This window comes from Brienomyrus brachyistius, chromosome 13 (assembly GCF_023856365.1).
Source record: "Brienomyrus brachyistius isolate T26 chromosome 13, BBRACH_0.4, whole genome shotgun sequence".
In the NCBI taxonomy this organism is placed as follows: Eukaryota; Metazoa; Chordata; class Actinopteri; order Osteoglossiformes; family Mormyridae; genus Brienomyrus; species Brienomyrus brachyistius.
The window spans coordinates 16,888,546-16,898,731 of NC_064545.1; the positions used below are offsets into that span (position 1 = coordinate 16,888,546).

Genomic DNA, 10,186 nt, shown 5'->3' on the forward strand with positions numbered 1-10,186 from the left:
TGTGCGTCAGCTGTTACGCAACCTGCGTCACTCCGTCCCTGAAATGCACTGGTTTCCATACGGCGACAGGAACCTCTGTATTGGAGTAACAAATAGATTGATCCATGTCTTAATAGCTACGAGGGCAACGATTCACCATCTAAGCAATTTGTTTGCTTTATAAGTAGCAAAAGCAGATTAAGGTGTCTGATGTGATATTAATATGAATTAATGTGAAGATGATCTTGTTTCACAATAAAGAACACGAATGCAAATACAAATCAAAGGACTTTCAACCTTATTTGTGATACTGGCAACGTGTTTGACTATATATGCTTTTGAAGTTTAATAGAGTTATTGCATTAACGGGATAAATACTACTAAAATTATGAAACTGGAATTATGTTTTGGAAAAAGTATGGTGTTACTCCTGTAACAGTGTACGCCTGCGTATTTATCACGTACTAATTTGCTGGAACATAATTTTGAAAACGTTTAATGCGTGTACTGACTAGTTTGAGAGTTTTATGGTAACGTAAATAACTGAAAGCGGTTTGTATTTCTTTTTATAGGACAGTAGGGACATTAAAACAGAATACGCCTTTTTCTAATGTCCACGATTAGTCAATTTACAAGCAAGTGTTTTTCGTCCAATTTGGAAACCATGACTCAGTACTGCCCTCTAGTGTCTGAAAGTAAATGTGCATAACGTGTTTATGTCGTGTGAAAGAGCGAATAAAGTTTGGGCTTCAAAATAACAGGAAGTAGTGTAATTGTTCAGCAGTGTTTGCTGGTCCCTGGCAAGTATACGTCCAGCACTTATATTTGTTTCGTTTCGTTTCGTTAATATCCAGGACTAATTCCATATAGTTTTCCAAGCCAATGTCTTAGCAAGGTGGCTGCAATGAGTGATGTGGTTGAGAAAACACTGACGGCTCTGCCAAGCCTTCTGTCGCTGGACTCGCAGCCGGGAGCCGGTAAACTTTCTGTCACTTCCAAACTGGGGAGCCTGATCAGAGGCATCACTGAGCTGACGTCCAAACATGTGAGTAAAACCCGGCGCGTCTTCTGCTGGCACAAGGGAAACCGTGATTAGCTGAAGGGATACCGGGGCAAATTCCCTTACGCTTAACCGCTGTTTTTTCTTTTTTTCGAAGGAAGAAGAAAAGCTTATTAAAAAAGAGCTGGCTGCCATAAAAGAGCAGGTGTCATCCCCCAACACCACGCTGGCAAGTACTTCCACTTACTATTGTGTCTGAATACAATGCAGTATGCTGGAAAACCAAACTTTTACCTTGTGAAAGAAACAATCATTTAAATGATTAACGATGTGATTAAATGAATTCCTTAATTTGTGCCGTTCCTGCAATGTTTAATTATAGTGAACTTTTTCATCTGGTACATTCAGAGACAGATGAAGGAGATCATGGTGAGGGCGATTTACTGTGAGATGCTGGGATTTGAGGCATCCTTCTGCTACATACATGCTATCAAACTGGCACAGCAAGGAAGCATGTTTGAGAAAAGAGTTGGTAGGTATTGTTCTGACACGGTCTCTTAGCATGTTTAAGTGCTCCCATTGCAGCTGTAGGTTAATTCCAGTGCCGACTTCCCAGAAGAAAGTGTGAATGCTTTCAAGGCGTCTGTCGACAGTATATAGTGAGCTGCTTTGCACTGTGAACTTTCCATGCTGCTAGGCTACCTTGCGGTTTCGCTGTTCCTGCGTGAAGGTCATGACCTGCTGCTGCTGCTTGTTAACACCGTGCTGAAGGTACGTGTACACACACACATCCACAGAATGCAACATCACCAAGCATTCAGCACAGAGGCCCAAGAAGTGTATGGGTGGTGTTCTATTTATATTTACAGGACCTGCAAAGTACAAACCTTATTGAGGTGTGCATGGCCCTTACCGTGGTAAGCCAGATCTTCCCCAAGGATATGATCCCTGCTGTGCTGCCTCTGGTGGAGGACAAGCTGACACACTCCAAGTAAGTTGTTATGCTGAAGGTGCTCTGTGCTGTCAGGTACAGCATGTGAATTACTTTGTTAGGATATTATCAGTATTTTCAACAAGAACATAGTACAGATACTGTGTTTTAGATACAGTGGTGTTTTAAAGTAGAGCACTGTTTTGAGCTGTTTGGGGCATTTACCCAAATGTCTAAGACACTATTGGTCTCATTTTAGCGTCTGTGCTTTTAATTTTTTTTGCAATTTGTTCTGTATACCTGACACCAAGTAGTTATTGGATATATACATCATTATGTATATTATACATGTTATATCCATATTGATTAATTATATATGATTGTTACATAGATAACTCATCTGGTTAAGGGCATTTTTATTACTTCACATTTGTATGGGTTGAATTGTTTTTGAAATTGTTTCCAGGGAAATCATTCGGAGGAAGGCCGTCCTGGCACTGTACAAGTTTTACCTGATGGCACCCAATCAGGTGCAGCACATCCACGATAAGTTCCGGAGAGCGCTCTGTGACAAGGACCCCGGGGTCATGACTGCTTCCCTGCACATTTACTTACAGATGATCAAGGTGGATTTCATGAAAATTCGCTTTGCAAAAACCACAGCTGTTTTTTCTGTCGAACTCAGTAGCCCAGACTCAGTGACAGTTGGGTCAATAACAGCATGTAAATGTTGAAAAATGATAAATATTCACAAAGTGAAAGTTCCCTTCTTATGAAAAGGATCTGCATTAACTCATCATTGTCACTCTGGAATACTATTGCATAAAAATTAACCTGATATCTGATGTGTGCATGTTTTTCCTGTAGTTCATTTCCTTGTCCTTGAGGTCTGCCTGTTCCTGAGCATCTGTGCTGCCTGTTGCAGGAGAACCCTGAGAACTACAAGGAGTTGGCCGGCAGCTTCGTGGTCATCCTGAAGCAGGTGGTCGGCGGGAAGCTGCCGGCCGACTTCAGCTATCACAGCGTTCCTGCTCCCTGGCTGCAGATGCAGCTGCTCCGCATCTTGGCGCTTCTTGGAAAGGAGGACCAGAGGTGGGTCTCCATCTCACAGAGGTCTGACTCCACTGAGCCCTTCCTGGAGCTCTTTTTATGGGAGCAGAGGCATCCCATAATACATCCCATAATATTATTTTGCCCGTCTCATGAATACTGTCCTGCATTTTTGGCTTTATTTAATAAAGACGTCCAATCAGTAGCCTGCGTTAACATTACATTTTATGTTAAGGATCTCTTTTCTAAGGATTCTTTTTCTATAAATGCCAATAAAAATTAAGTACGTACATAAAGATACATTTGTTTTAATTGCAGAACAAGTGAGATCATGTATGAAGTTTTGGATGAATCTTTACGAAGAGCTGAAATAAATCACAACATCACCTACGGTACTATATACCACCATTGCATCATTTCAGGTTTTTTTTTTATTTATTATGCATTAAGGTCCCCATACGCTAATGAATCTCCTCGCTTTCTCCTAGCCATATTATATGAGTGCGTGAAAACTGTCTACACTATTCACCCAAAGTCAGAGCTGCTGGAGAAAGCAGCAAAGTGCATTGGGAAGTTTGTTTTGTCTCCTAAGATCAACCTGAAATACCTTGGTAAGATGCTCATGTACTCTCTCCTGTGGTGGATGCTGGTATTTACAGCTGCAAAGAGATGGCGAAGGTTTGGTTGGGTGGTGACCAGTTCTCCATGTGCTGTTTCAGGGTTGAAAGCACTGACCTATGTGGTCCAGCAGGATCCCAACTTGGCCCTTCAGCATCAGATGACCATCATTGAGTGCCTGGATCATCCTGACCCCATCATCAAGAGAGAGGTGTGGCATGTCAGTAGGGCCTGAAATAAGCACCAGATCCCCCAGCCCAAATCACCCTGGATTGGGTGTTTCTCTAGGCATGAAAGAGGGAATCATTGTCACTCTTAGGAATCCCCGTAATTGGTAAATAATTAGCTCTGCCCTGTAAAAATCTGATTAGCTTGGGTAAGGCTCCCTTCACCGCTGAAGGCTGCCTCGTCCTGGGACTGCCCGGCATCAAACTAGTTTCCCCGCAGACCCTGGAGCTGCTGTATCGCATCACCAATGCTCAGAACGTCACAGTCATTGTGGAGAAGATGCTGGATTTCCTCCGGCACAGCAGGGACGAGTACACAGTGATTGGCCTCGTGGGGAAAGTGGCTGAGCTGGCTGAAAAATATCCTGCAGCTGATCCAGGCGCGTGCTACACTGGCCACTTTGTGTTTGTTTTTTGTTTTTTTTTTACAAAGTTGCAGTAATGTTTTTTTCCTATAAGCCGCCATACATATGCCCCAGACAACAGCTGGTTTGTTCAGACCATGAATGCCGTCTTCTCCCTGGGAGGCGACGCCATGCAGCTGGACATCGCTAATAACTTCCTCCGGCTTTTGGCGGAAGGTGAGTTTCCTGGAAACGGGAGGAAGCATTAAGAAGCGCATTCGGCTGAGGTTTTAACCCACAGTCTAACAGATTTAACTGGACCCTGACATAAAAAGAAGAATGTTTCTGCTTTTCCCGCTTTCCCTCCAGGTTTCGATAATGCGGAGGAGGACAGGCAGCTGAGACTCCTGGCTGTGGACTCGTACCTGTCTTTGCTGGAGGGGGAGGCAGCCAGCCTGCCTCAGCCTTTCCTGCAGATCATCAGCTGGGTGAGGAAGCTGTGTGCTGCCCCCTGCTGGGCGGAAATGGCATGTGCTGAAGTGCAGCCTGTAATGACGGGAATGTAACCTTCTGTGTGATGCACATGCTTCAGCAGTGAGTGTGCCCCTCCTCACCCCCCCAGGTCCTAGGGGAGTACTCCTACCTAAAAGCGGGTCTGGACCCCACGGATGTTCTGGCGCGACTGGGGGCGCTCCTGGAGCGGCATGACATCACTACGGAGACACAGTGCTGGGTCCTGGCAGCCATGGGCAAACTATGCACCACAGACGGCGCCCTCCGGAGGGCAAGGGAGGCGGCACACCAATATAGCACCTGCCTGGACACAGCACTGAGGCAACAGGCGATGGAGCTGGAGCTGCTGGGCCAGGATGCCCCGCTGAGGCACCGGGTCCTGCCACATGATGCCAGCTGTGAGGAACTGGAGGTACCAGTGTGCCCGTCGGTTTAACCTCAGACAAAAAATGACTAAAATTGGGGCAGGGGAGCCTAAAGATCACTGCTGATGTCTCCTGATGCTAACTGCTGCTCTCTCTCTTGAGCCCATGGTGCTCACAGCAAAGGAAGCAACCTATACCTATTTCTGTATGAAGCCCTGATTTTAAAAAAGTTTCATTTTGTATTAGTGATTGTTTTTTAGTGTGACTTTATCCGCCAGAGACTGTATCAGAGATCTGGTCACTTGTACTGCAGGGATCCAGGGAGATGTCCCCTTCCATGAGACTGAAGGCTCTAGTGACCGTGGCCCTTGTGTCCGCAGGTCGACTCCTCCTTGTCCTTCCTGGATGGCTTTGTGTCGGAGGCTTTGGCGCTGGGAGCGGCTCCATACAAACCTCCTCACCAGAGACAGGAGGAGCTCTCCCAGCACAAAGGTGGGGGGTGGGCCAGGAGAATTCTGGATGCACTTCTGCTAGTTACTGCCAAGAGGGTTTGCTGTTAAAGTTCTAGATGGTTTTCAGTGGGTCTCAGTTTGTGCGGTCGCCTCGCTAAGCTTCTCGCCCCCCGCAGCACTGAACTTCGAGCCGTACGGCCCATCGCTGCCTGCTAGCCTGTCCGCCTGCAACCTCACTGACCGACAGTCCCCCACCACCATGTCCCTCAGCTCTGGGATCTCGGGAAACAGTGCCGAACAGATGCAGAAGGCCAGGTGGGTTAGGCCACCCAGCACTACACCGGAGCTTCTAGAAGCTTCCTCACCGCAGGCGGTGCCCACGCCTGTCTGTACAATTAGTTCTTTTGTGAATGCTGCGATCCGATGCCCCCCCACAGTCCCATAATTCCTCTTGCTTGCTTTGCCATGCAGCTCTAATACGCTGAAGCTGGACGGAGTGAAGAAGGTGTGGGGAAAAGAGGGTTACCTTCCCCAGAAGGAAGCCACAGAAGAAGCTCCTCCCCCAGTGGCCTCCAGTGCCCTGACTCCCTCCTGCCAACAGGGCGGCGCTGAGCACACTCAATTGGCTGTCTCACCTGCTGGTGAACAAGAACAGGAGAAGCGGCAGCTGGCTGCCACTCTCTTTGTGGGTCTGGGGTCCCAGAATTCTTTGTGTCTGGTAAGATGTATGTTTTTGTGGCTAACTCAGTGGCGCTAGTGGATGCCTGTATATGTGTAGGTGGTTTCTGTAGCTATAGAACACGCAGAGATATAATGCCATAAAGTAATAACCTGTTTTTGTACCAGTAAGTGATGGTTTCTTATATATCTCTCCCTAGATGTCTGCAGTATTTCTGGTGTGACTGTAAGCACTCCATGCTATTTACTGTGACTAATTCACCCCACCAGTGTACAGTGCCTTCTGCTGATGCCAGCCACTGCTCTCTCTGTCACCTGTTTGGGTGATAGTCAAGATAAGGCGGGCATCTGTATGGCCCTGAATAGACACTGGATTTAGCTGCTCTGCTTATCCCATGAGCACCCGAGGGCGTTTATATTCATGGGGGATTGTGTTCTTAGCTGGACGGGGTCCTCATCGCTACGCCAGAAATTTGATCATGTGAATCAGGGTAACGGGACATGGAGTAACTTACCACCAGTGGCAGGTGCTGGTCTTAAGCAGGCATGTGTGTTGGGCTCATTAATTTTGGGGGTGATCTATGAAGGAAGAAAGCAGATGTCCAAGCAGTAACTCTGATTGTGCAGATGTCCTCTTGTCCTACAGATGGGGAAGCCGGACGCAGCACCCAAGCGTATCTGGCGCCGGCAGAGGCCTGACCAGGAGGCCCTCGACTGCGGGAGCCAGCAGTCCATTTCCTCCACGGACAATACACTCGATGGCCTCTTCGACGATGCCGTCCCTGATTCTGCTCTGCTGTATTCACTGGATGGACCCTCTGTTCCCCAGAGCCGCTTGGACGGTGGAGGTGAAGCGGGGGGAGGGTCTCTGAATGCTGGCATGCTACGGGCGCCCGCACTTAGCCCTGGCGACGTGCCCGGCTCCCTTTTGCCACCAGCGGTGTCGGCATTGCCGCGCTCGGACATGGAGGCGCTCTGCTCGGACGGGACCCTCTCTGTCTCCGCCTGCAAAGTCTACCAGCGAGATGCCCTGCTTCTCGCCCTCTTCCTGTCCAATGCCTGCGATTTGCCCCTCGAAGAGCTGTCATGTGACGTGACCTCGGAGGAAGTGAAGGTGCTGTTCGCGTCCTCCTTTCTGAGCCAGGATGGCGCCTGCGCGACTCACCGTCTGATCTGGCTCACTCTCCTCCTTTAGGTAACAGACGGATACACCACGGCAGCCTCCATCTCTGTGCTGGCCGGCCACGGTGTGGCAGTGGTGCTCCACCAACTGGTGATGGAGCTTCCCAGCAGCCAGGCCAGAGTGGCGGTCAGAGTGTCGTACCTCCCTGGGGCTGGGGAGCCCACACAGCTGGCGGTGTCCCTAAGCCTCTCTCTGGCTGACTTCATCAGGTACGGGGCCGGACTCCATCGTGGCTCGCGTGGTGCAGGCGACTCCTGCTGACCCTTTACACCGCCAAGGCAGTAGCCGAGCAGGAGTGTATAAGCCAGTCTCCGGTGCCTGTTACGAACAGATGTCTGCTGATGCCCACAGGCCCCTGCCTGTGTCCACGGAGGAGTATGGCAGACTCTGGCTCTCCTTCTCCAACGATGTAAAGCAGAACCTCAGGCTGCTCGCAGGCGGCGAGGACCCACTTGCGGCCACACTAGCCGCTCTAAAGGACAAACTGCGGCTCCACGTAGTGGACATCATAGGTAAGTGTGAGAGGATGGTGCCGGCATAGCGCCCAGTTTGTCTGATGGTGGTGTTTGCTGAATATAGGCACCCTGCCCCCCTGCAGGTGCTGAGGGCATCGTGGCGTGCCAGCTGGTCACAGGGCAGCCGTGTCTCCTTCACTGCCATGCCCATGGTGGCACACTGGCGGCCTGGCTGCGCTCGCCCCTGCCCACCCTCCCGGACTGCCTGCTCTACCACTGCCAGAAGGCCATTGAGGAAAGCTGAATGTGACGGCTGGCCAGAGGAGGGGGGGACAGACTGTGAGAAGGGGATGGACTTGGGTTGTGGTGTGGAGAGTCCCTAGGAGGCGGGGCCAATGTTGAAATTTAGGGCTGCTGGCTAGCGGCTGCGTTTTTGCGTTAATGTGCGTGCATTTGTGCTTGTACGCGCGTGCATGTATGTACCGGTGTGTATGCCTGAGTGTGCATGTATGTGCGTGCGTGTGTGCATTTGTGTACACGCTTCAGAACAGCCTTCTCGAACGTGCTGCTCAGCATTCACTCCTTATGAAACCTCGAGGCCTCGTCCGCCCTGCAATTCTCACCGCTGTATTTATTGTTTTTACTGTTGGTCAGTTTTTTATGAATGTTTTTTTTTAGGTGTTCTTGTTTTGTAGGAGTGGGACGAGGGTGATGAAAATGTTGTTGTATTAATACCTGTGACCCCAAGTCACAGAAGGAGATGACAATCCAGCTACCTGACCCTGTCTGCCAAATTGTCCAACTCAGACCGCCACTCCCCCTCGTTGGACGATCATTATTCCCAAACTTGGAATAGAGCCGATCGATGCCCCGATTAGCAGCAGGGGAGTGAGCGTGTGTGGGACTGTGCTAAAAGGAATTGCGGTAAAACCCATTAACACTAATCTAGCTTCCTGACTACTATATTAATGCCAAAGATTAATTATTTTTCACGTGAGTGGTGAATGTGCTCCTGTGAAGTCTCCCAGTATCCAGGTTCGTAGAGCAAATCTCCAGAAAAGATCAAAACAGATGCATCAGATCTAGTAGCGTGAGTCTGATATCTTCAGAAAGAGCTGGTACACTGGAGAATACCCAAGCTCCGTCTCTGGCTGTGCCCAGCCTGCCCCCCGCAGGCTTTTGCTTCCAAGGTGGCTTCCTTCTGAATGAAAGCTGACACTAATTAGTCCCCCGTTAGTGCAGCCTTCCTACCTCCCATGGTCCTCCGGTAGCTCCTGCCTTGTTCCGTTTCACTTCACCTGCTGACTGTGGGAGTATGAGCGGCTGTGCTTGATCCCCCTTGTTGTCTGGTTACAACATTAAACTGGTGTCACCTACCAAGGGGGGGCGGTGGGGGGGTAGGGTTAGTGCTACAATTTAACCTTAAATATACCCAGGTTTAATGTGCTGTTAGCAGTCAAAACTCTCAACTAAGGTATGGTGTGTGATGTGTGGTTGCAGTATGAGACATACTGGTCCTACACTCAGAGATTCTTAACGATGTATTTCATTTTCGACCACAAGAGGGCAGCAGGATTTCATTGACTGAATGTCATTATCAAATGTATCTGTATCTTGCTCTGTGGTTGCATGTCATGTCACTTGAAACTACTGTACTGCAGTGATGCTTCTAACTCCGTGGAGCACCGATGTCTGGATCTGACCATGTACCTCCAGTCCAGGTATCTTAATTGATTCTCATTTCATGAAATTACCAGTTAACTAGTGGTTACTAAAGCTAGTTGAAGTGTTTCAAATAATATGTTAATATAATAATATTGACTTGTTTGATTTTTTTTACTTAAAGAAGTTTGGTATGAAATGTATGTGCGATTATCCAGATGGGCAGTTCTTAGGTAAAGACTTGGGAACTGCAGTTAGTGTAAGTTTCCCGGGGGTTTCACCTCTCTTTCGTTGGCTCCTAATTCAGTGCATGGGGGCTGTTGTTTTGAAATATCAGCTTAGTTATCACCCTGGTCACCTGTCCTCAAATTCAGTTTTCTGTGGCCACTGAAATCAGTTGTATCTGCTGGGGAAAAAAAAACATACATGCATGCTACTGTAGATGGTCGCAGTGCCCCCAACACCTTCATCCTCATCTTAATAATCATTTGCCTTTTTCACTGGTGTGTCTGTGGTCAAAGCAGAAGTTTTGGGATGGTTGCTCAGGTTTTGTGTGGACGTCGCTGCTCCCTGTACGTTATTTGTGTAATAGCCTGGGTTGCGTGCACAGATGGGAATAAAGGTGACCGAATGCCTTATGTTTGACACACTCAGGTGGTGTGTTCATTAGGGTCACTGGTACTTTGCTTCCTGTCATATAGCTTTGATTAAACGTCCCTCTCACAGTTC

At 48.5% G+C, this 10,186-nt stretch overlaps 1 protein-coding gene across 1 annotated transcript; it reads left to right on the forward strand.

The window, feature by feature from the left end:
* Window positions 1–239: 239 nt before the first annotated feature.
* Window positions 240–10,186, forward strand: ap4e1 (adaptor related protein complex 4 subunit epsilon 1). The gene is made up of 21 exons (XM_048972977.1): window positions 240–1,024; window positions 1,137–1,208; window positions 1,388–1,511; window positions 1,677–1,750; window positions 1,849–1,970; window positions 2,377–2,536; window positions 2,836–3,002; window positions 3,279–3,352; window positions 3,449–3,571; window positions 3,680–3,789; window positions 4,026–4,165; window positions 4,274–4,386; window positions 4,519–4,637; window positions 4,772–5,074; window positions 5,408–5,519; window positions 5,656–5,794; window positions 5,951–6,197; window positions 6,804–7,271; window positions 7,353–7,549; window positions 7,692–7,852; window positions 7,939–10,186. The coding sequence occupies exons 1-21, from the start codon at window positions 884–886 to the stop codon at window positions 8,097–8,099; spliced, it is 3,327 nt and encodes a 1,108-aa protein (XP_048828934.1). The 5' UTR covers window positions 240–883; the 3' UTR covers window positions 8,100–10,186.

Bases quoted from the DNA above. Each gene is read 5' to 3' on its own strand.
- ap4e1 (XM_048972977.1), top strand. From the start codon at position 884: ATGAGTGATGTGGTTGAGAAAACACTGACGGCTCTGCCAAGCCTTCTG. The intron at 1,971-2,376 runs GTAAGTTGTTAT...AATTGTTTCCAG, and splicing joins GACAAGCTGACACACTCCAA to GGAAATCATTCGGAGGAAGG. The intron at 5,520-5,655 runs GTGGGGGGTGGG...CGCCCCCCGCAG, and splicing joins GGAGCTCTCCCAGCACAAAG to CACTGAACTTCGAGCCGTAC.